The following is a 26,942-nucleotide window of genomic DNA, read 5'->3' on the forward strand; positions in this document are numbered from 1 at the left end:
CTGAACGTTCAGCAAACCAACAATTTGAAAAAGAAGTTCTTAAAAGATTTAGAGTGTACTTGATGATTCCATCTTTCCATAGCCAACACACTTTCATGATGGGGGGAACTTCTTTATTTTTCATGGTACTATGATCCATAAAAAGCAAAAAGCCCTGTAACTAAGAAATTCTGGCTTTCATACGTAGCATAACTTAAAAAGCAGATCTTTAGAAATCCTAAATGCATTTTACAATGCATTACTTTAACTCTAGGTAAAGCAACATTTAGAAAACATGGGATGAGTGCCCTGGATTTTTTTTTTCATATGCTGTTTTGTTTTCTTTGCAGCTGAAATGCACAGTGACAGCATTATCCTACGAGATGACTTCGACTCTTACCATCAGCAGGAATTGAATCCTACCATGTGGTGAGTTTCTGCTCTCCTTTATATGCATTTGAGCAAATGAAACATTGTATTTATTGAATGAAATGAAGTATAAACTGAAGTGTGGGTTTGCTTCATTCATACCTAAATATTTTGGCTTATTAATTAATTTATTAATTAGTGACTAAGAAATTCTAAGCACACTGAAGTGGGTGACAAATTCTTGTTGATTTCAAATTCTTAACTAATCCAAAAATAGAAGGACTAGAGCTGAGCTCAATGAATATTTATGAATGAAGATTTTGGTTTCCTGAAAACACAGCTTTTGATCAAAAAGGAGAAGAATTTCAATAATTAAACTTTGTTGTTTCAATTTTTTTTTTAATTTTACGTTGTATATGTTTTTGGTGAAGCTAAGTATAGCAATAATTCTTTCCAAACTGAAACAAAGTGTTTCCAAATGATTAAAAATTCATAAGAAAACCCCCAAAAACCCAGCTGGAATTAAATACCTCTGTCTTATTTTCATGTGATGAGGATGTTTGAGGTTGAATTTTTTTTCTTTTTCTTTCTTTTTTCTTTTCTTTTTTTTTTTTCATGGAAGGGACAATTTTTCAACACTTTTGTATTGCATAAGAAGAAAAACACTTCACCTCTCAGTTCTGTACAGCAACTCCCAATTTCTAGGGTTTGGGAGGCTTTGGGATTCCTAAATGGGGTCACTCATATTATCACAGTCTTTGTCAGAAACAGTCAGCACAAGAAGTTATCATTCTTTAACCAGCAGATGCTGTAGAAGAATCTCAACCTTCCCGTGCACGATAAGGCAGGTACAACTTAGGACAGGTCAGGCAGCAGCTTGATGAATGTGACCACAGTGAGAGAGCTCTCAGACACCATCTCTCCCTCTGCTTCCCCATTCTCTGCCAAGTGATTGCAGAGACCCAACCCATGCACTGCTTCAGAAAACAAGGGAAGAGTTGAGGAAAAGTAATAATTTCAATGTTAATAAAGTCAAATATCACTCCCTGGGAGGGGTGGACTCTTTAAGTCACTGCCACAGTCCTAAGTTGTCCAACAGTAAATAACAGAACACTGTGGAGAGATGAATGTTGCTGGAGACTATAGGAGCAACCCCCAGTTCTCCTTTAGCTCAGAAGAGAGGAGCTGGAAACAGTGGCAGACTGTTAGCTTTCAGTCAAAAGGAGTGCTCTTTTAGCAAAGAAAACTCTTAGACAGACCTCTGAATCTTAAATATTACTAATTTTACCACCACAGTGATCATAAAGATAGATGACCATTTCATATATATGTACAACATCCCAGAAGGGAAGTTAAACTGATTCTGTACTGTATAGTGAGTATCTATATATGCAGCATATAATACCCAGAAAAACACATCTCTTGGTCTAAATATGAAGTTTTGAGGGTTGGAGGGTTGGAGCCTCCTTTTTTAATATAAGATTGTTTCTGAGTTTTCTATTTCTTTCAATCCTATTTCATAAATGTGACTAACTTTATTGTTTTAATTCATATAAGACAGAAATATTTTACTGGGTTAGCTTATCTTGTTCAAATAAGTCCTTGATGAGCATTCTAGCACTTACCTGTGTTAGTTAATACATTCATTCTGTGACATTTGACTTAATTTTCCTTTTTATTAAGGACTGTCACAACTTGCCACCTGTGCAGGTCTTGCATAGCTTAACCATCTTATGCAAAAATGCTGTAGTCCATAGAATTTTACGTATATTTTTATTCTGTACATATTCATTCTAGTAGTTTTTATTATGTGCCTACAATTTTTGCTCCTTTTGTTCCTTTTGTGTCAGCTCTTTAAATGTTTTTTCTGGACTAGAGGCTCCTTTTGTTCCTTTTTTGTCAGCTCTTTAAATGTTTTTTCTGGACTAGAGGCATTAAGGACCTGCAATATTATAACATAAAAACCCCTCTTTCTTTATGGGTATGAACAGATCAAGGACTCTTAATGGGTTGCAGAATAGCTGCCCATGTAGACAGCTTTAGCAGCAGTGTGTTAAATGGACTTGAGTGGAAAGAAATGGGAAGAGGCATTATTTCCCTGCAGACGCCTCATAACTCACAGAGGGCTTATCTGTTGGGAGCCTCCATAATTTATTTATCCATTGCTCTCAACTTTAAATTCATCCTTGCTTATAGAAGTCTCAACAGAGAAATTTCAGATTAAAAGATCCCCCAATCTTCTGCTCCTTTTGTTGCCAGGATAAGGGTTTGGTCCCTCTGGAATAAACTTCAACACCTTGCTTGGTGAGTCAGTGCAGAGAGGTGGGTGCTAGGAGTCCCAAAACTCACCACAATCCTGAGACAGATTTTCCTGTAAGAGCAGAAAGCCACGATTTTCAGCAATGCTAAGTGGAAGCGGAACACAAATAAAAGAAAACTATAATGAGGTATCATGAGCTTTCAGGCACAAAGAATTACTGCAGTAGCTCTGCCTCCAGTGAAGACCCACTTAGTGGCAGAAAGCTCATTCTCATTTGATTGTCTAGTGGGAGTAAAATCAGGAATTATTAACAGTTGTTGCCATCCACCCTAAAATTACGTTTTTTTCCCCTGGCAGCTGCTAAAATCCCATCTTTACCACAAGCAATTGCAGTGAGTGCTGGAGCAGCATTTCCAGCTCTGCTGGGTCTGGTCTGTGAGAAGCAGCTGCCTCGTGTGCACAGACACCCCAGCAGGGCCATGCCATGGGGCCACTTACACCCAGCCACTCTAATGGCTTCTGAAGACATTATTTGTGCTCAGATGAAAAGAGAAGTGTTTGTATTTTCCTCCTATCTTTTCTTCTCAAATCCTACATAACACTGGCTTGGAAGCAATTAATATATTCTCACTCCTCCTGATTGCACTTCTGGCACGTGCATTTCTGGCAGAGATGTATGTCCAAGTGCACAGCTAAGCAGTTTATATCCTCTCTGTGTGTCCAATTTTATGAGTCCCAGCAGAGCCTGTGTGTCACTCCATTGCTGGGAGAGGCTTCACATCAAATAACTATTTTGCACAAGGGCACTGTATGATTTTGGGAGGGACTGCCTGCTCTTTCAAATGCATTATAAGACACATCCTTTCCAGCTCTCTGTTTCTTTGGAGGCTCAGAAACAGGAAAGGAATGGCTACGAGTGTTTTTGGAGCTGCAGATGGAAGAGAAAGGGAAGGTTGGGATAAGCCTCCTTGTAAAAGAAAAGTCATAGCACCACAGTTCCTGACCTAAATCAAAATTTGGTGACTGAAAGAAAACAGGAAAAACTGCTAAAGTGAGAAAGGGACAGGAAGAGGAGGAGGCAACAGGAGAGGACACATCCTTTTGTGAACGTAGCAGAAATGTAGAACAAAGAAGGAGGATTTCTCTGCTGGGAATGCAGGAATGGGAACATGTCCCATCTTTCTCATTTTCTTGGGAAAATACCCACTCTGAGAATTTTCTTGTGCGGTGTGTCCAACTAATATTTATAATCCTCCAGTGTACAGTCATGTCAGAATATGGTCATTCCCAAAGTCCCCCCAGGCAAAAGCCTGCTTACTTAAGCAAAGATTTCCTCATTTCTTGGGTTTTATTTGCCACCAACCTTATAAAGGTCTCTTGTTTCATGAAAAAAAATATGCTTAACACAACCATAAATGCGCAATGTATTATGTATCTGGCATGTACTATCTGTGGAAATGAAGGTAGGTAAGTGATTCCCACACCACTGTAAATGTAGCACCAATGTCCATGCTCAGCCAGCCACTGCTGACTGTTGAACTAACTAGAAGTGTTTAGTACATTTGTCAATTAGAAAAGTGAAATAATACAAGTGATTAATGTCCAGGAGACTTTTTGCACGCTGACAGGACACTGTTAGATCAGAAAGCTCAGGAACCATGGAAGTAACTGATTTCTTCAGTAAGGAAAGGGAATCTGCACCAGGTACCACTTGGCAGGGAATGCCTGGATGAGTAGAGGTCAGTATGTGTAGTACGAAGAAGACTGTCTAGGTCATTGAGCACCTGTTCCTGTGATCCTCTTGCCTCCATGAAAACTCATAAAACTGCAGTGGAGAGCATAAAAAAGGTGATATGTAAGAGCTAAACCAGGCTAAACAAGAGCAAATGTAAAAAAAAAAATCTGTTTAATCCTATGATAAATGATCTAATGTTAAGATGCATAAATGAGTAAAGAATAAATGCTGGCATTAATGCATGTTTCTGTATAAAACAACTTTAATAATAGGACTTGGGAAAGCAGGGGATTCAGTACATTTAAAGGAGAAAGAGCCAGTACAGAAGTGTATTGCTGGCTAAACTCTCCTTACCAATCTGACGTGATGTTTCATCTCAAAGCCTATCAGCACACCAAGCAGCAGTCACTTATAGAAGGTATACTTGTCAAGGACGACATGAAGAATAGCTGAGCATGTAAAATCAATCAATAAGAAACACAGATTCTCTTGGTCATCACTTCTTCATGGCATATGAAAAATGTACAGGTACAGTGATATTTCCAGTGGCAAAGAGGTTGAGGAAAGCTTTGTGACAGGAGAGAGAGGTCCTAAAGTGGTTTCCAAATTGCACTAAAACTGTGGGATTAAACTTCAGAAAGATTTATGTTTTAAAATCTCTTGGCAGTTTGAGATGTTTATCTTCTTTATGGTTCAGACATCACAAAAGACATCAGTCAATATAATGTCCACACACTCAGGTATTGTAGAGGGAAAAGAAATGACAAATAGGGGTGGGGAAGCAGCAGATGTTTCCCCTTTAGCAAAGCAAAGAACAATAGCAGAGAGAGGTGGCACTCTCTAAGCCAGAGATGAGGGAGTTGGCAGGTCTGTGGAGAAGTCATCTCGATGAAGGCGACACGTCAGCAGCGGCAGCGAGGACCAGCTGTGAAGAGAAAGCTGAAGTGATTGTAATGCGCTAAGATTTTAGACCAGGCAGGTGAGAAAGATAATGTAGAAGGCTGCACCCAGCCAGGGCAATTAATAGTGTCTTCAGTTTGTATAAATAGAAAAGAAATTAACCTTCCTGTCTGCACCAGCAGACGTTTCTAAACACATAGTAATATGATGATGATCTGAGGAACAGAAGATCAATTATCTTGCTCTTCATGCATTCTTGTCAAGCTAATGAGCAGTTTATTGTCAAAGGTAATGCACTTCAAAGTGAGCACAAAGGTTTGAATTAGGATTAACAATAGCCATCCAATTTTGTATGAGAGGAGTCATCCTAGGAAAGACAACCAATGATGGAACTGCTGTATTAGCAAGACAGTGTTTCTTGATTTCCAGACAATATTTCTTAGACCCCATTACAGAAGTAGAACAGATAAATCACTTTTTATTTGTTGAAATATGAGAATCGCTGAATTAAAATATCCCTTGGATTATGTCGCCTGACCTTTCAGGGAGGACTAACAGATCCCTACAAAGTATTCATGGCAAAGTTTTCCTGCTGTGTCTGTCTCTTTGCATGTATCAGGAGTCCAGGTGGAAGCTCCACTATAAAATTCAAAAATGTAGGGGCAGACAATGAAAATATTTTGTATAACAGCCAAAATCCTACAGATTCCCAGGAATTCTTCTAGTTCCTGTCCCCCTGCTCTTCAGTTATTGGAACTTTGGGATCAAGTGAATACAAATAACACGTCCTCTGCGAACTCTGCTTCTTTGTTTTCTCTAAAAGTATCATTTTATTCACTTACGTGCTCTCTTCTTGCTTTTTATTGAGAAATAAAATTATTTGCTCACTGCGACTTCTGTAAGTAAATATTAATTCCCTGACATTGATTTGAACTATACTACTTTATTATAATATTGTATTTTGCTGCTTAAATTCAAAATCCTAAATGCTATCACTGTGAATTGCTGCATTATTTCACTGGCATGCTCATACAGGAAAAACAGCTCAAATATTTTTTGTCCAACTTTTTGTTCTGGAGTGTTTCCCTGTAAGTTTGATGTTTAAGCTGAGCTTTGGATTCCCCAAGGGCAATTGGTCAGCACCATTGCAGGCAGCTTGTTGGTTTCTATATGCATATGGAATCCCTATCCAAAATACATACCCAATGCTTTTGGAAAATGTGGTCCTCATGCCAAGATCTGATACCCCAATCCTAGAAGGTGGGGGAGGCAGCCCTTTCCCTAAGTTCTGCAGTCTGGCTGCCCACAAAATCCTTCCTATTAAATTAAGAAATATCAGGACAGGTGTAATTGGTTGTCTCGGCAGCACTTAACAGCCTCTCTGAGAATTTCTTCCATGGTTTTTCCTTTTTCTCACCTAAAAGGTGAGAAGAGTGGCAACTCTGTCTCTAGGAATATGGAATATGACAAATACAAATACAAGCAACACCAGATGCCATGTTATACTGCAGCCTCAAGCCTGGCCTTTGGGGAAATAACCCTGCAAGCAGGAGGGCTCTGATCCCAGCCTTTTCTCCTCAGCTGTTCTTTATGATAACTCCATGATGGTGGGTTTGCATATGGTAAATCAAATGTTCACAAGCATTTTGTAAGAAGAGAAGCTTCAGAGTAAATTATATATGTGAGATTTCAACTTGGTTTCCCACGGTGAGGATGTTTTGCACTCAACGAGCAGGGACACCCCACTTTAGAGGAGGGGCAGTTTGCACAGAGCAAGTACAGAACCACCAGGGCCCTTCACGCGAGGCAGCTCCAGTGGATCACGCAGTTACCCACCCTTTGTGTTCAGCACCGTGATAACAAACAGTCCAGTTTGAGCACCGAGACGCAGCAGCCTGGTTTTACAGTCCCAAGCATCCAGTCTGTGGCTTCCATTCTGAACAGGGTGTGCTCTCCCTGCAGGTCCGAGTGCAGTAACTGCGAGGTTGGGGAGCACTGCGGGGTCATCATGCACGGCAACGCTGCCACCTTCTGCGAGCCATACGGTCCCAGGGAGCTGGTAAGTGAAGGCTGCCTCCTCTGCCAGGGCTGGGGCTGCAGGCTGGGAAGCTGGGTCAGCTGCAGGGATGTTGGTGTGCTTTGAAGGTTTGGTATTTAGCAGAGATGCTCTTGAGCAAGGTGTTAGATCCGTAGGAGTACGCAGGGCAGCATCCCAGTGTTTGAAGCTGTAGGTGCTAACCAAAGGTTGTTGCAATAGTTGGCAAGGGATAGTCTCGTGATTCAGCATGTATCCAGGTCATTTAAAGTATCTCTGAAATACTGAAAAGTCAAGGACATAGAACTGTGTTTTCGAACTGGCATCATTCTCTTTTTATATCCAACAATTAAATAGAGACAGGGTTAATTTTTCATTTATTATTTTATTAGTCTTGTCCCGTTTTTTCTTGTCCCTGTTGACAAATGTTAATTTGATTGTAAAACAACACTTGTGAACAATGCTTCCTACAGTCTTAAATGCAGCCTGGAGCAAGCACCTGCCAGTCGCAGGGAAGTGTATGTAACAGATTGAGCCATGATGAATGGCACAGAATTAATTTTGTTGGGGGCTGGTTGGGTCATAAAATTGCTGTAAGAAACAACGTGGTGCAATTTGCATTAACTTGAGGTCATCTGGGTGTGGAAAATGAATTGCAATACATAAACCAGTGCCCACATGCTGATGCTGGGCAGCTGGCTGCAATGATGTACATAAAAGGGCAGCTTTGGAAAGAACTGAAAATTAAAAGGCCAGATCAAAGCCCGTGCAATTCAAAATTAATTTTCATGTCTTCTGAATGGAGGGAGAGGCTGATTAGAGCTATTTGAAGAGCAAACATGGAAGAGGGCCATAAAACAGAAGTGGTTTTGGCCAGGAATCTTCCCATCATTTCAGACACTGACAATTCTTTTCACAGAGTTAATTTTACATGCTTAACTGGGACCAGAATTACATAAATACAATGTTGATACTGCTGATACAGTGCATATAAGTCATAAACACATATAAAACTAATTTAGATATTTTATGGATAAAGAAGAATTTCCCTTGCAGCCAGCTCCAGACAGGGAATTCTTTCAGGGATGTAAAATGGCCTCTCTGCTACTTCACATCCTGTTTGGATGTGCTGTGCTTTGCTAGCTGCCTTGAGAATGCATGCATTGGTTTATGTCCTGTGCAAAAGGGAAGTCACACCACTGGGGTATTTTTCTCATTTTTCACATTCATTTTTAGATGTAGTACTGAGCATAAGTAACAGTACTTGGAAAAAAAAAAATCTGTTCATCACATTTAATAAACCTGGGGTCCCAGCTCTGAGGATCTTGAACTGTCATTCATTAGCTGTCTTCTCCCTAATGACATGTAATTTAGACTATCCTTAGTAATCAGGAACTGGCTTCAAAATCCAGTCTTGAGCTGCATTTGTCATATTGCTGAGTGGTAGAGTAGCGTTACCATGGCATGAGGAATCTGGAAAAAATTTATTATGCTACCGAAGTGGTGTGATTAAATGATAATCATAATAGATAACAGCTAGATAATAGATAATAGATAATAAATAGATAAGAGATAGATATTAGATAAAATATATTCATCTGAAAAAAATTGTCACATTTATAGTTACCAGCCTAAAAATGAAAGTATTTCTAAATATTATGGCAGTGTTGAAGAAAAATCAAATCCTTCCGGGCGAACATGCTCATCATCATTATGGATGAGCACAAGAGCGTTCAGTCCAGAGGTGTGATCTAGTTTTATTTTTGAGTATGGACATACATTTAAATACCTATTGTCTTAGAACCAACCTGTTTCTCATTTTAGTTGTTTTGGCAATTTCACAAATTCTCTTTCTGTCACAAATTTTATACCTGTTTTATTTCTCCATTATTTTTATCAGTCCTGTTCTGTCCCTGCTTGCAAGGGATAATGAAATCTCTGTTCCTGCTAATGGCTCCTTTTACGTGAATTATTGCTTTAAAATACTTAGTCAAGAAGAGTTGAATTTGCAAAATATTTTACATCAGCAGCTCTAACAGATGCTGATTTGCTACCTTGACTTCATTTTTTTCTCCTGATTTTCAACAGCCACCTGTTACTGCAGGCAGAGGGTTTTCCAATTTCAACTATCTCTGTCTGTTGGTGAGAATTTACTGCTGGCAAAGTCCTGAAAAGGTGTATAGCATCAGAGATGTTGCATTCAAAGGAAAATATCTACTAAAGGCTGCCTACCATGCTCTCTGCAGTGTCTGAACTAAACAGTCCTATACAGAATTATTCAAAAATTTTTAGTAAATCTAGTGCTTTTTCCCAAAGCATCGCTGAAATGATTCACAACACAGTCTAAGACTACATGAATGTCTCCTCTCTGAAAACTGAAATGTTTAATTTCTTGGTGATATGAGCTACTGAACCTCAATAACGGTTTTGTTTTCAAATTATAAGTTACACAACATAATTAATTGAATTAAAAGGAATATAATAGGTGCTGCTAACTCAAATCAGAAAGCAATTTATCATTTGGCAGGATAAGTGTGATACCTAATACAGAATCAATCCTGGCAGAATGCCTTAAATGTGAATGTGACTGTATTTTTAAGGGGGTTATGTAAATGCAGCTTTCCTATTATTGTTCAAAAATTAAAATTACGTATTAGGACATGTAGTCTATTTATCAGCTAATCTTCAGTGCATTTCAGTGAAGATCCCATTCCTAAATATTTATAAGAGATTCTTTTCTGTATGTAACATGCATGTAGAAAAGAAAAAATAACACACCGGAACCTCCTGCCAACTCATGAAGATCTCCATCCATTATTTTCAAAGGCATCATTTAATGACTAGCTCAACTAGGTGTGCACTGGCCCTGGAAGAAGTCCAGTCCCTTTTACTCTTGGAAGTCACAGTATTGTTAAATCCAGCTTTCAGAATAAATCGAAAACAATTAGGTGTCCTTCACAACACACTAGGACTTTCTATTTTTATAGCATTTTCAGGAGAACCATTCTAATTTGAGCTATTGAAATATGGAGGCATTCAAAGGAGGGAGAAAGAGAGGCCTCAGAGGAGGGTGGTTTGCTGAGTACAGTGAGCTGCTGGTGTTTCTTTTGCTAGGTCTTGGCTGGATGTCAGCAGTGGGTAGATTCTGCTACAGCATTGCATACTGTACATGCCTTATAGTAACCCCAAGGTTTTTGTTGGCTGTGATGTGTAAGATTTAAGTTCTGTTGTTTCTTCTTAATATTTCATTATATTAGGGTTAATTAATGTTATTTTTATTATTTATTTATGATCATTTTTAGTCCTTGTTCTGTGCTGGGAAAAGTGAGAACCATTCCATATATACAAATTTACACTAAGCTGACTATAAACCACAGAGCTCATTTTTTCAAACTTTGCAAGAGTGGTCAAGGACCCTGTTGCACATAAATGTGCTTATTTTTGTAGACATTAGTATGGTGGAAGAAAATTCTGGCTTTGATATACGATGAGATTTCAATAATCAAAATGACGTAACAAAAATGTCCACTATCATTCATCCTGAAAGGGCTGGTGATAAACAGTCTTATGCACTGGAGATGTAGGTGTCTAGAGATTTTTCCATGCTTTCAAAGAAAAACAAGTGATGAATGTATTGTTTTGCTGTTTTAACAAAAATATTTGCTTCTCTTCCCATAGACCACCACTGGCCTTAACACAACTACTGCATCCGTCCTTCAATTTTCCCTTGGTAAGTTTAGATTACCCTTTCACCAGAGAAAGTGAAGAAAATTGTTTCTGAAAATGGAAATGTCCCTACAGTTCAGGGTTGTCTTTTTGTTTGACATTACAATCCACATGAGGGATTAAAAAATATTTTTAAAACTGCAGTGTATTTATTAATCTCCTGATATGGAGCTACTATTTTAAGTTTTGGAACTGAAAAACTCCAGTGGATACTCTGATGAGCCTTGTATGAGGTCCGTTTTTTCTCCTATTTTATTGCCGGATGTAAAAAAAAAAAAAAAAAAAAAAAAAAAGCAGGCTTTTATCACTTAACCCCCCTGATATATTCCAAGTTACACCTAGGTAGTGCTGTTTTAACACATTTGTTTGTACAAAGAGAATAGGTAGGGCAGATGAAAGACTAAATGCTATAAAGTCCATTTTATCAACAGCATGGTTGTATGCTGTATTACTTAGAATACTGTGAATTATTGCACATTTCACTGTGCATTTGTGGCTATAAATTATGGTAGAGGCTGTGGCTGGGGCTGAGGGCAAATTTGGAGCACACCTGATTTGTTATCTCATATCTCAGTGTTCAAAACATGAAGGAAAAATTTTCTTTTTATATAAATGGTCCAATAAAAAAATAAGCAAGAAACATAGCTTGCTTCCTCTGTGGACCTCTGGATATGTGCTTCCAAACCATATTCCTATTTTTAAAAAAGTAATTCTCCAAAAGTATCTCAAGAGACATGTGATTAAACTCTGGAAATCTCAGTTGAAAATAAGAACAATCATCTAGCTTGGAAAATAGCTTGTATTTTTTAATGCATTGGAAATTAAAATCCTAGAAGGCTCAGAAATACATAAGTTAATTTTATTTTTATCTGAAGTTGTTCACTTGAGTTTTAGAAGTCATCAGTACCTGCAACTGACTGCAATGTTAATATATCTAAGGACTGGTATCTATCCTTTTATTTTGAATTACTGGTTTCAAAAAGCCAGAAAAATGTACTAAATCCTCAGTTGAATCAGTGCTTAAATATCAGGTGCCTCAGATGAAAAGCAGCCTATTGCTGCCCTGCAGTTTCATTCAGGAAGGGTAGCAGCTCACTTGATCCGCTGGGATGTGTTGCTCACTGACGGAAGCACAAGGAGATGTGACTTCTGTAAAGCTGCAAGTTTGCCATGATGGAAGAATTTCACTTTTCATGAAAACTTACAAAAATCTTCTTTGGGTTATTCTTGCAGTGAGCCAGGGTGGTTAACAGCAGGGTGAAGTGAAGTGGCTGGTAGGTGAATGTTTGCTGTCACAGCCCAGTGCCTGGTGCAGCTGAGCTGCAGAACAGTGCAGGCTCCCAGAAGTTTCAAAATGAGACTTGATATTTCACTAGGAGCATTTGTGCCTAACACAAGGGAAAGGTCAGATAAAAAGGGGGTAAGAAAAGGCTGAGCAGGAAATACTCTACATGAAAGGATTTTCATGTATCTTAAGAATACCTGAACCCATACCAGTAGGAACCAGTAAAATTCTCAGTATGATGGAGCAGAGAGGGGTGGATGCACATCCAAGTAAATCAAATTTCAGCCTCCAGTTGAAAATGTATCATATTTCCCCATGTGCCTGTGTTGAGTTTGAAATACAATGCAGATTGGGTTTGTAACTGATAGAAGCCAGCGTGAGCCAGGGGAATGCTGCTGAGCTCAGCAATACTTGGCTTTAGAATCCAGTTTCCAGCTTATTCCCAAATGTCCGATTTAATCATAACCCTATTTAGGGATTGATCCAAGGGAATTGCTTTTTTTTTTTTTTAAGAATGTTTACCGCTTTCTATCAACCACGGAATAGCTTAAGCTGTAGCCTTTTGGGGATGTATTTATGTTAAATTTGTCACATAGCTTTGCCCTCATTAGAGATGATGCATTTTCATTTATCTAGCCACTAATTATCAGATGGAATTTTGTATTAGCAGGTTTATAGACAGTAGAGAACTAGGAAATGAAGCCAAAAATTCTGAAGCTAAATTCTGGTTTCACCATGAATTCCAGATCCTTTTAACTCTGTGATCAGGAAGGGTAACAGACTAGTGAATTTTTCATTAGTTGTTACTCTGTGTGGTTTCCTTCATGCATCATATATCTGGTAGTTTTGCTCTTTAAAGGCCAAGACAGTTGGAAAAGTGCACTTAAGAAGAAGGCCTAATTAGGATGAAAAGGTAATAAGTCAGACATTTTCAGCACACAGGACAACAGTAATGTGCAGTATTTATACTCATGAGCTCTGTACCCAAGTGTGCAGAAAATTTTGATTACTTCAACTGTCTTAATCATCCCTCACTACTACATTTCTCCAAGACCCAATACTGACATGTCTAGCAGTTTCCTTAATGTTCAGTGGGATTGTTAATTGAGATCTTTAAAGCAATGCATTCGGGCTCTCTCGGGCCAGAACATCTGATTCAACGGCTTGGGAATTGCAGGATATTGCACAAAAGCCTCTGGACTCGGCTGCCTCACAATATTATAGTCTGATTCATTAGCTGAAATATTCTCTACTTCTCACTCCAAATCTGAACCTTTTCCCCCAGCTGCATCCCTGGACTTCCCCAGGGTTGAACATGATCTGTCATTCACTGTGGTGGAAGGTGACTCATTGTCCTGAGATTAGCAACTGAGCTAAACAGAGGAAGAAAGAGACATAAAATCCCATGGGGAGAAGAGGAAAGGCTTGGAGGGAGCAAGGGCAAGGTGTGAGATGTGCAGGTTGCTGTTCTTGTGCTTCTTCCTTGGGTGCTCTCCTCAGCATGTGCTCTGGAGGCAGTGGTGTGCATGGGCTCTGCATGGGCAGAGGTGATTCCCATCCCTCCCTCCTCTGCTGCAGCTGAAGATGCTGTGATGGACATCAACACTCAGCCTGGCCTCCAGGGCAGGTGCTCCTTGGAGCCATGGGTGAGAAAATGTGAAAATTCTTAATGGAAAATATTGCCTTGAAAATCTTGGTTCCGTGGCTCTCTCCTTATGTCTTAGTATTGCAAGATCGTTTCTGGCTGTTTAGCAGTATTTGAAAATGGGAATAACTTGATAAAGAAACCTCCCACTTTTCAGCTTTGTTAAGAAAATTCCTTCACATTGCTCTGAAAAGAGGATGCCTTTGTCAGTATCATATACTGGATAAATACATGATGTTTGTAAAGCACAGTCCTACTTTAAAATAACTTTCCCTTCAATTTTCACGCCATTGTCTACAAAGATCCTCCATCATTACCAGGGCAAATTAGCAATTCCCCTTCCCCCCATATTTTCTAAAAAAATCCAACCCCCTTAGTATTTTACATTATAATAAAACTGGTTTGTGGAGGAAGGGTTTTTTATCTTCTGTGAAGGAATACACCTTCAAATATTACAGATGTTTGGCACTTCCACTTTGTTTCTTAAGGTTCAGGTCATTAGTCTTGCAAACAAAGAAATAGACACAGGCTGATTTTTTTTTTTTTTTGCTTTATTTTAATATAAAGCTTGGACTTGCCTCTCCCTTCCAAAATATTATTACAACAGACTTTTTCAAAAGTTGGGTTCCCTAATCTGCCAGCTTTTTCTTTGAGCCAACCATTAATCCTTATTTTCAGTTCTCTTCAAAACTACATTTGTATGGCAAATACATGACCTGCAGTATTTAAAAGTTGTTCGTAATCATAAACCATCTTTCCCTAACTGATTATGAGTGACCTTAGTTATGGTCACTTCATATGTGTAATATTGGTGTGTTTGCTTATCCTGAAAAATGAAACCATTTACAAGAATCTCACTATGATGCAAAATATTTTTCCTGCAATAAATAAAATAATAAAGCCTGTCCCCAAACTTTTGGAGGACCCTGAGAATACCACTGAGCCGGCAAGGAAGAGGCTGCTCTCTGAGAGCATTATTTGCTGTTAACATCAAAGACTTGGAGATGCATGGGCAAAGGTGATCTTCAGTGCCTGAGGGCAGTCAAGCCTCGTCACTGGAAATTCTTTTGGCATCTTCACTTCATGGATCATATGGTTAGTGCCTCAGCTATTGCTAAAGAAAAGACTAGACATGAATCAAATCTAGCACATCTACCTTCAGTTAAAACAGTTTTCAGTGAGGTTTTAGTATCAGGCTTTAATCTGTGAGAGTGGTTTGTGATTGGATAGACTCTGTCTTCTCAGGAAAATCCCAGTAGATATTATCCAGAAGATGGGTCACTAATGTTGTGATTTGCTCACTGCTCAAGAGCCACAAGCATTTGGACCTTACTTGTAGATCAAAAGTGGCCCTCTTCTCCTGCTGGGAGATTCTGGAATGGAATGGAATGGAATGGAATGGAATAGAATAGAATAGAATAGAATAGAATAGAATAGAATAGAATAGAATAGAATAGAATAGAATAGAATAGAATAGAATAGAATAGAATAGAATAGAATAGAACAATTTCTGTTGGAAGGGACCTACAATGATCATCCACCCAAATATTTCAGGGCTGACCACGAGTTACAATTTCTTGTTGGCTTCTTTAACATCATCCAGTCACTTCTCTGCCATCTATTGCTATTGCACCTTCCATTGTTCCAAATTGTTTGACCAAGTTAATTGTTGATTACAGCATTTGACAAGTATTCCATAGAGGGTTCCACATGTATTAAATTAATCTATTACAATCACTAACAATATCTGCCAGCAGTTTGTCAATGTCCTTCAGTATCTTTCTAATGGAACCCTATAGTAAGGATAAATGTGTGTATCTATTGGTTTTAATATGGTGAAATATTAAGAAATATTACTTCTGGTATTCAACTATTAAGGACTTTTTGGTAATTTATGGTGCAGAGATGCTGCTGGGGTGATCTTCATTCTATAGTACCCACTTTTCCCTCATTTTCTACCTTCCTCCAAACGAAATAAAATGCCAAACTCTCTGCTTTTACATGCATAAATCTTATATTGACAATCTTACAGTATAATCACTTAAACCAGCAACAGAAGTAATAATTTCTCCAGTCTTGTTCAACACACTTTCCACTCTCACAACTTTATTTTCTGGTTGAGTAATCGCCCCTGTCTTCACTTCAAATTTCCTGAGCTTTTAAAATCCATCAGACCATCACCTGTACTTAGCTGAAGAATAATTGTATTAACCGTGATGACTTTACATGTATATTATCATGTTTTTCAGGTGGTGAGGTGTATGTGCAATGCACATAGCAAGGATTTCTATGTTGCTTAGTTTATTTACAGTCTGTTTTTAATGCTGCTGATTTCACAGTCCTCTGACTGTAATTCAGAAAACTATTTAAAAACTTTTATTCATTGCTTTTAATTAGTATATGAGTAAGGGTCACTGATTTTGATGCAGATCTTTGACATAATGATTCCAAAAGGGTTTTCATGTCATGTCCTGCTTTACCCTAAGACATCAGGTTAGAGAATCAGCAGACTTTATTTCTCTCCCTGAATTACCAAGACCACTGGGATCTATGTGAAAGCTGTTTTACTCAGAAAGATCCATTGCATAATGGTCTTGGTGATGGTTGTTGAAGACAGAGCATGGATAGTGTTCATCTTTACAAAGTAAAATGCTATTTTTTTCAGGCTTATTTACTCCACTTATTATCTGTAGTGGCAATTTGCCTTTGTTACTAGTGTAGTCTTGCAGAATTAAATTTTAATGTTTATTTGATTATGTAGATAATAGAAATACTATTTTACCTTGATGTGTGATCAATCTACAGATGATGATGAGGATGATTATTATTATTATTATATAATCATCATCATCATTAGAATTGTTAGATGTGCCCTTTGGATAAGTCCTTACCTGACAGGATTCTCTGCTTCAGAACTCACATTTACTTCTCTATCAACCTCAACAAATAGAAGCTCACAATGAACAAAAAATAACCTTACAAAAACAAACAGTGCAGCTGATCACTGAGCTCCATGTATTTCTGTGGAGGAAACAGCAGTCTCTCACTGATGGGCTGACCCCTGGAGCAGCATTTGGAGGGCTCTGCAGAGATGTGCATGGGATGATGATCCTTTCTGCTTCCCACCAGAAATACCCCAATTCCACTTTGGCTCAGCCATGAAAACAATGATGGCTGCATTTGGCCCCATGTAACAGTCTGAAGACATTTATTATTTATGTTCTTATGTTTTAATTCAGATCTGGTGGCAGCTGTTATACTGACAGTAGTGTTTTTATGCTGTTTATCCTCTGCTTGAATTCAGACCATTTAATAACATTTCCAAACCTGTAAGTCTTTACTTTGGCTGAAAGGACCCACTGCTGATAATTTTCTCTTATTTTCTGGTTTTGTTTAGTCATTTTTACAATTTGCAGGAGCTATTGGATGTCTGACAAATGCTGTAATAGCATTTTCTGAGATAGACTCAGCAGAATTGGATAGAGATTTCCTTCAGGTTTGCTAGGAAAGTTCACTCCCACATCTCTAAAGAAATACCAAAGTGAAAACTAAATCCCTTCTGAATTTAACATGGAGGAGCACTCAATCTTGTAAATTCATCACTATCTTGTTAGCTGAACACAAAAAAATTCATAGAGGAAGCTGTGGTGCCAAATGTTTTGGGCATGTTGAGCCACCTCCTTTGCTTTAGTCATCTGCATGGATGATTTCCCTCAGTCACACCAATTTCTTCTCCAGTGCCTTCCAGGAAGCACCAGGTTTCCTGTGCAGGCATGGCACATCCAGCACTTGTGTTCGTAGTGGTACCAGTAGGGAAGGGCAGTTTTGGTGGCAACAGATTCATTGTTACTAGAGTTAGATTCTTTCTCGTCTAAGCAACAAGAGCACAGCATTAAAAATATTTGAACCCTCAGGTTATTTTGTCCTAATTTCTTTCCTATATATTGGGAAAAGCTTGAGAATTTAATGTAATATAGCTCAATACCAAAATTGGTGTCATTCACCTTTCTGCATTTCTTCTGCTTGCTTCATTTCCCATTTCTCCACAATAAAACAATGTTAGATAGATAGATGATAGATAGATATTATTATTATTATTATTATTATTATTATTATTATTATTATTATTATTATTGGCTGCCCAGATTGCCATTTGCTATTGTCTGACATGAAACCTACTAATTTCCCTTTCCTGGTGGAAAAGTTCTTTGTGTTGATGCATAGGTTATACATTACATCTAATGTGAAAGAATAAGGCAGATAAGTAATATCAAATGCTCTTCACATAGCATGTGGAAATGTTAGGTGGTGTTCATTGATTTTGCTGGGTTTTACAAGAGGGGCTGCCTAGGCAAAGCCTAGATTGAAACCATTGTTTAACGTTGATGCTGTGTTTGAAAGACCTTTTAATGGCCTTGGGGCAAAATGATTTGTGTTGTTTTGGCTAGCCCAAGGTTGCAATGAAATATTGTCTTTATTACTTCTGTACCAGGGCTTCTCAGCCACTGTTGGGAATTAAAATGTGAGAGTTAAAGATTTACTACATGGAGAAAAGCAGAAAAGATAAAGAGCCTCAGGATTCAGACCCAGGGCAGGTGGCTGTGCCACCACCTTACAGTCAAACATGGGCCATTATGGAATTGGTCGTTGCAAATAATAGATGCTGGATTACAGACAGACTTATCTTAATCCTGCTCGTATCATTGTATGGGGATAACACTTTTGTATGATTAAAAAGGTCGATTTTTGAATTAAACAACTAAACATCTGTAGTTCCCAGGCAGGGGGGGAGGCGTGGTGGGGAGCTAAGAAGCCCTCAGCAAAACAGTCCTGGCTGTTCCTCCAGTGGGTGAGGGACTGAAAAGTAAAAGCAGATAAAAATAGAGAAGCCCATCAGGAATTACAAAAACCAATTTTTACCAAGCTAATTATTATCTACCTGCATATGCATTTAAAGGCAGGCAATCAGTTTTACTGGGTTTCAGAAAAGAGACAGCTCAGCGTAGAATTGGCTTTAGAAAAATTATTTCCCAGATTTTCTTGGTGCCAGAGAATCTCACTAAAGCAGCCATGGAAAGGATTTTCATATCTATATATTCAAGATACTTCCTTTTACACAGCAGTTCTTGGGACCAATGTGTTTTCTACTGCCTCTCTAGACTGGACTGGCTGTAGTGATCTAAATAAAGCTTCATGTATTGTCCTGCAGTATTTTAATACCTTTACCAGCACCTTATGGTGCTCATTTTCTTGATGATAGACCTTCACAACTGACCCTGGCTGCTAAACACAGCTACACAAAGCATCTCTTTCCATTTACTGATAGGTGTTAGTGTACTGCTGAGTTACTTTCACATGGTATCATTTATATTTTGCCCAGGTTCACTGAGAGTTTGCCCTCTCACTCAGAGGACCTCCACATAATTTGACATTAACTCTTTAATGGCAATAATGTTGAAGTGTAGAATGTGGGTACCCCAGATATCCAAGACCAACTGCGAGTGTTTTGGGAGCATTAATTATGCTATTGTTTCAGCAGCTACAGTTCCTGGGTGTCCATTTCAGCCAGGTCTGAGCAAGTTTGCTCACTTTGCCTCCAGCAAGGTGTTTTGTTATGTGATGTTAAGAGCATGGTTAAGTTTAGCATCATGTAATTATGTATTTGGCAACAGACTTATTACCCAAGCACATACCTGCTGGCTGTATCTGAGAAAGAGGCACTACAAACAGCTTTACATCAGAGTAAGTTGGACACTGTCATGAGGGAAAGACAACTTTGTGCTTGGCTGATTTTTCTCTCCTTAATGTTCTCAGCACAAAAAGCAATATGAATTGTGATCTGAGCTTGTTCATTAGAAGAGAACAAATTTGTGTGAGTGCAGGAAGCACATCAGAACTCTGAATATAAATAGACTAAGAGGAAGTTGAACCAGATAAGTATTTCCTCAGACTTCTCATCTAAAGGAAATTAGCTGCATTAATTCATGAAAAGTACATTTGCTGTTATTGGGAATCCTGGCAGGAGGTGGATGGGGAGGGACCCGTGGGTGATCACCTGCTCCACGCTCCCACCAGGATCAAACCCTGGGCAAGGACAGCCTGCTCAGAGCTCCATCCTCCTAGGGTTTAGCCTCAGATTAACTTTTAGGACTTCATTGATGAAGTCAATTTTTTACAATTTTACAGTAGTGGTTTTTAGCCTGCTCGTCAACCCTTTAATTTTATTTAGATGTAAATAACTATCCAGCATTTCTGAATGCCAGTGAAACAAAAATTAGCTGCTCTCAGAAACCTGCAGAAAATAAATCGCTGAGACTTTATATTATAAAATTCATAATTCTCACTAATGCTAAAGTAGATCTGATTTTTATGAAAGGGGAACACCATTGGCATTTTTTTTTAGTGCCAGATATTTATTTCAGATTGTTTGTCAGGACACATACAAAAGTACAGACAGTCAAAATCCTTTTCCCACGAGGGAAAAAAGATCAGCCAGCATTAAAAATATTTTTTGCACGAACAGATAGACCATGATTACAGAGTAGAATGCAGTTCTCACAGTTTTTAATTTGAATATTTTATACACTCAAAATTCCTCTTGGTACTCTGATTTCACTCTGTAAATAAGGAGAAGCTGTTTAAAAAGTCTAAAGATCTAAAATGTCATAATTAAAAATCACATTTGTAACTAAATTCAAAGTTGTGACTTCAAAGAAAAATCAAAATGGTCTTGTGACCTTCTCTTGAGAAAGTTTTCAGAAACAGAATGGAATAAGCAATCCATTGCATATTTTTCTACCAGTGCATCTCATATATCCAGCACTAAATATTCTGTATTTTAAAATGGTTAAAACAATTTTCTTGTTGATCAAAAGCCAGTATAAACATACACCTAAAAAATCCCAGAACCCATGGACCATTCATTATACCAAACTGTATGGTTCATTACTTTGGAAAAAACTATTAGCAATCCAGCCAGATTTGACCAGTAGTAATTTATATTATCCTGTTTCACTTAATTCAAGTAATATCACAATATTATAATCCTTAGCAAACACTAATCATTATTCATCCCATTAACAAAATTAATAAGAGTAATCTTGTAGCATTAGATTGAAGGGATTCATCCCAGTGCCCTTTGGTGTCTCAGGCTGCATTCAGGACACAATTTGAAGCCTTCTGTACAATTTTTATGTGAATCTTTCTTGTGCAGTCCCCATTAGACTCATTCTCCTTAAAGCCAGCACTAGATATCTCATCTGCTTATCCACGGAAGCACTCGCAGGAACTATCAAGAGGTTGTCAAGAGGCAGAGGACGTCACACTCTGTAAGGAGCAAAATATTGCTTCCCTTGCAGATGGCACCCAGTTTTATCTCAGCAAAACACCAGCTTCTGATCAATGTTGTTAAGAAATCTTAGAGACCAACAGCTGTAAGACTTGGATTTCTGTAAATCTGACACAGTTGGAGGCAAAGCCGTAGTGAGAATTAATTTTGCCTTCCATTGTCAGGCTGGATGTGAATAACTGAATACCTGGATGCAAATAGCTGGTATTTAGTGCCTTCATAACGTCTCTTCTGAAAGACTGTGCTCTTAGTACTGCTACCTACATGACACTTAAAAAATAAGGTAGGTAAAACATTCACCAGTACTTTACATGGCCAAAATCAGTTTAAGAAGACCTAATATTACTAAAGAAAAAAAAAAAAAAACAGTTTCAGTTGGATATGCTAAGAGTAGTCAGTGCTAGTCAGCAGCAAAACAACTGAGAAACATACTTTTGTTTCACTTTTCTATTCTTTACTGTTTAGCTAAGCAGAACTGACATAGCAGTTGTCAGGACATGTTTAGCAATCCCATACTCTGCCAGTCAAAACTCACTTCTATTAGCATCAGTGCCTGGACTCAACTTTGAGAAAATTTTCTTTTATTGAAATTTGGCTTCAGAAAAAATCTGAATATGTAAAGCACCACCCAAATAGATTAATGTTTCAGAATATTCAGTATATGGAAATGACTGGGTTTTACAACAGAAGATGCTCATAATTTGTGATAACAAACAAAATTGCTGTCTGAGCGTCAAATGTCTCATTTAAAATTAAATCCATGAAGGTTGTCTCTACTCTAGCTTTTCTCTGAAAGTTTTGAAAATCTGTGAACATCAGATGAAAGTCTATCAAAAGGAGTAAAATAACTCCAAAGGAAAAAATCCTTTGTTCCTGAAACACAAGGACAAGCTTGCCTTGTATATATGTAAAGAAAAAATTTGGCTGTTCTGGATCGGAGGATGGTTTGGGGTTCCCTCTGCTCCCAGTAGATAATTACACATGCAAGTCCTTAGTATTGAAAGTATAATCCTAACTCATAGCCAGATTTATCTAGCAATAACCTCACCAAGGCATCAATCTTGCTGTGACATACTGATCTCAAGAAATAAACAGCATTTTTTCTCTAATGCAGTAGCTCACTAACACAGACTTGTTTACAGTAATCATAGTGCAGGTATTGCCACCCATTTTCAGGGCTAATTCAAATCCTGTGCTTTCCTAATTTAAAGCAAACCGAATTTAATCTCATTCAAAAGGTTTTATGTACAACTTTTCCTTCAGAGGGCTGGAAGGTGTGAATATTTATGGCATGTTATCCTGCCCCTGCTTCTCTGCTTGGAGCTGACAAACTGTTTATTACCACCTCTGGGAGCAGTGGGAAGGACATGTCTCTCCTGAGCTGAATTGGCCTCTCTTTCCTGCAGTGTTCTGCTCGAGCTCTAATCACATATTTGTTCAGAAAGTCAGAATATAGCTCTGCTGGTCGAGGTGGAGGCAAACATCCAAAAAACAGATCTCTATTTTAAATAATCCTAGTTTAGGATTACTGAAATAACAGTGATATGGACTAACAGCCATATTATTAAGTAGTAGTAATATTGAAAGCAATAGTGAAAATTATGTTGGAAAGCAGTAAACCATCTCAATAAACCCTACCCTGTATTGCAATTGCATATTCACCCTCCTCCCTTTTGTTTGGGAGAAATTCTTAATGTAAACTAGGATGTGTATTAGTTTTGTGAAAGATTCAAGTACCAGCTCAATATTTTTAATTGTTTTATGTCAGTTTGAGTTGTGCAGAATTAGATAGGTACATGAAAAATAATCTTACTGTCTGATGATTTTGAGTCAAGAACATACAAAAAGAGGGTTTAAACACTGATAAATACACATTTGTCATCACAGCCAGTAATTGCTGCTTGAGGACTTTCCCAAACTACCTTTAATCTTAATACAATCTGCCCTTCTTGTTAAAATAATAAAACCCAGTATTTGTCTCCCCTTTTTAATTGTCTCCACTCCAGAAGTGAAATATCACACCTACCTTGCAAAGCCTTTCTGAGTGGCCCCATTTATTTTAAGAACAGCTTTGATCTTCATTGCATAGTTGAGGGTGTTCAGACCTAACAGACAACATTTTTCATGTTGATTGTGCAGCAAATCTGGCCTTTTCCACTTTTTAAGTAGCATATTTCGACTTAGATTTTATTTTAAGGGCACTGTACCAAAAGTTGATTGTAACACTAACTGGAATGGCACATGTTATAAAGTCTATATTGCTGGTTGTTTTTACTGTTTATGTTCTTTTTAATTTCTGTCTGACATAAAACTCAGTATGTTGCTGTTTTACCTCACAGCCTCTGACTGGCCAAAGACATCAAACTGGCTGTAGTTGAACTGAATCCCTGTAAAATAAAATGAACAAATGTGATTAAGGGTTGGAACTCCTAAATTCCACAGAAGTAGGAAGTGACAGCAGATGTCGCTCAGTAAAGTAGACCATCTCAGCAGATGGGCAAATATGAAACGCAAAGGCTTTTCCTGACATCATTTGGTTTTAATATGATAGAAATAAAATGCCTTGTCAGTAAAATATAACCAGACAGTTGCTTTGTAGTCATTTTGGATACATGGCTGGTAATTCAAAGTCCTGCTGCCTTTGCAATATTAATTATTCTGTGCCTCTTTTCAGCAAGAATACGTGTCAGACCAGCTGAACATACCACATGCAGCTGTAGTGGCTCAGAAGTATCTGTTACTCTATTTGCAATTTAATGTTAGTGAAAGATACAGAAAAACTCTGTGGATCATTTCCAGGAATCTAGTTGATGTATCAGACAAAATTATAGACACAGAACTTCATCCCATGTTTTGGAGTGATTTTTCCCCTGTAGAAGTATGTGATGTGTGTCTCAGAGTAGAAAAGCAGCTCTGTAGGGCTGAGAGCTCTGAATGTGAACTGCCTCAGGGGAGTTGGGGCTGCAAGCTTTGTGCTTAATGACATATGTTCCCATTAAAATGTGTAAGTTGTTCTCTTGTACAAGTGGTTAACACCTTTTTAATCAGGCCATTTATTTCTTTTACAAAAGTAAGCACCCCAGGTTGGAAAATGATAGTATTTTATTGTCAGCAGCATGTATATGCATTTATACATATATTAAAATACATATTTACACAACTTCCAGTGTGGTTGAACGTATTTGGACCACACATAAACATAACATACTACTTGTGGCACATACAATACATACTCATAGTGTGAGCAAAGCTGTGCTACTCACTCAGTAGTACCCTGGTGCCATCAGAGATGCTGTTTAATTGAGAGCTGCTTCTCCTAAACATGGAAAGGACGTGAAGTCTGCTGCTTTGAATCTCATGTCCTTATGAAATTTTGATCTTTGGAGCACAGGCTGGGATGTGTCTGTTTCACTGAGCATAAAATTTTGTGAGATGGATGAATTATCTGGTGTCGGAGGAAAAATAGTATTTTTAGTGTGCTCAATTACAACTCAGGTTGTTTATCATGTTTGCTGGGATGAATTTCTCAATCCTGTTTTCGTGTTACTTTGACTGCCCCATGTATTAATTGTTAAGCTCATCTTTTGTGACAGCACCCAGAAGGCACCCTTTTATAAATCAAAACTGAATATATCACCCTACCTTGCAGGGGTGCCATAAGGCTTAATTAGTTCATTTTTGTAAAGTGTTCTGAGATTCCCAGATCAGCATCAAGTGTTTGTTATTAATTATAGGATCTAGGGAGTATATTGGATGATTTCTTAATTTAATTTCCTTCAGGCAACCTTAAAATAACTAATTTTGTAACATCTTTGTTCTTTTAAATTCCTAAATTACATTTGCTCTTGGCTCAAGTAATTCTGTATGTGTTTTCCTCTCACTTACTGTATTTTTATTTCTATACTTTTTTTATTTATACAATAATATGAAAACAGTTTTTACTGTTTTCCCTGTGAAATCTGCTATGTGGATTATTCTCTAACAAGAAGGTTTTGTTTAAACATTAGATGGTGGGTTTTTTCAGGCAGTTGGGGGTGTTAAGTAATTTACTCGGCTTCCCCTGGGAAATTTGCAGAGATTACATGGCACTGCTGTGATTTATCATTTCTACTTTATTTCTGACTCATAAAGCATGCATTATTTTGTGTTTACTTTCAGCAACAGATCACAGGAAATTTCATCATCAATCAAAGCCTTTTAAAATGGGGAGAAGTGATAAGGTGACAAAGGCACAGCCAGCAACTGCGGTTGTCGGAGAATCATTTATGCTTCATCGTGTCATAACACTTTTCATTTTATTGCTTTCCCAGGATCGGGTTCGTGTCGCTTTAGTTACTCAGATCCCAACATCACGGTGTCCTACAGTAAGAACAGCTCTGCAGATTGGACTCAGCTGGAGAAAATTAGGTTTGTTACAGCTTTTTAATAATTTTCATGTTTTCCAGCTGAGCAGGTGGTGTTTAAACTTGGGTCTTTTAAAACTCGTTGTATTTGCTTTTCAGAGAACTTTTCAGTTCTCCTTGTTCATACAAAAGTTGAGGGGTGAAATTCCAGGCTTATTGCAGTACTGCCCCCAGGTTTGGTAAATCACAAATTCTTCCATTGAGTACGTGGGAGGTGAGGAAGAGAATGATTTCACACTTAAAATACAACTTCAATAACCAGCAGATAACCTGAAGAAACAAAACTTTGATGACTCTTTGCATTTTAGCACCATTTTTAATGTCAGCAAGGGCCATATTTTATAATGTTCAAGTTTCTACTTTGGTAGAGTAAAATGTTCAATAAAAACATTTTATAGTTTGATATGAACACTTGACTCTTGTAATACACATTCTTGTAATAACAAGATTATGACGAATAGTGCCTGGCTTTTAAACCAACTGGCATACATGAAAACGCAAAGGATTATGAATGGAAAATTTAAATTTTTTCCTTGCAATATCCATACCTTTAAAGAGAGAGCCAGTGTCAGAGATGGATTTTTCTAAGAGAGCATATTTTATTAACTAATAATAAGCATTTTGTGCAATTGCGTAAAAACACAGTTATACAACTGGGGAAGAAAAAAGCTGTTATTTATATATAACGTACTCATAGCATCTCATTGTGCCTTCCTGCTTTACCTCAGTGTCAGTGCTATACAAGTAACTTGCTTCAGCCTATTTTCAGTCCATTGAGGCAATTTGCAGAGCAAAAGGGTACTTAATTTCTGACGAATAATCAAAACTCTACCTGCAAGGTTGCGTATTTCAGTATCTCATCTTCTAACTCCTTGTCGGAGTGGGACTACAATTTCATTGGAAAAAAACCCATAAATTTTGTTCAATTTTAGTAAAAAATTGGTGCTAGTTCATATCTCAGAAAAATATAAAGTGAGAGCAATTCACTGCAGGGACTGAAGTTGCCTTAGAGTAAGTACACAATATATTCTATTTTTCTCACATTGATGCAAAGTTACACACCTAGTCCACAACATCAGCTCGGTTGCTCTCATAGCTCTGCAAGCCAGGAAACTTAAGAGTTGTGAGGATGCAAACACAAGCCCTTGAGACCAATTTTTTTTTTTTTTTAAAGTTAATGTACAGGCAGTTTGACCTTTCTTTCCTCAACTTTGATGCTGGAGGCAGCAGTAGAAAATAGGTCAATAGAGCAATGTC

General features: G+C 37.9%; 1 protein-coding gene across 1 annotated transcript in view; it reads left to right on the forward strand.

Moving 5' to 3' along the window:
• RELN (reelin) overlaps positions 1 to 26,942 on the forward strand; it is a 274,215-nt gene that overhangs the window by 121,848 nt on the left and 125,425 nt on the right. Inside the window, exons 6-9 of the mRNA XM_062490818.1 lie at positions 330 to 408; positions 7,206 to 7,302; positions 10,957 to 11,008; positions 25,593 to 25,689. Of these exons, the coding sequence (XP_062346802.1) occupies positions 330 to 408; positions 7,206 to 7,302; positions 10,957 to 11,008; positions 25,593 to 25,689 (325 nt within the window). The remainder of the gene's footprint in view (positions 1 to 329; positions 409 to 7,205; positions 7,303 to 10,956; positions 11,009 to 25,592; positions 25,690 to 26,942) is intronic.

The sequence above is a fragment of the Cinclus cinclus genome, chromosome 4, assembly GCF_963662255.1.
Source record: "Cinclus cinclus chromosome 4, bCinCin1.1, whole genome shotgun sequence".
Lineage (NCBI taxonomy): Eukaryota > Metazoa > Chordata > Aves > Passeriformes > Cinclidae > Cinclus > Cinclus cinclus.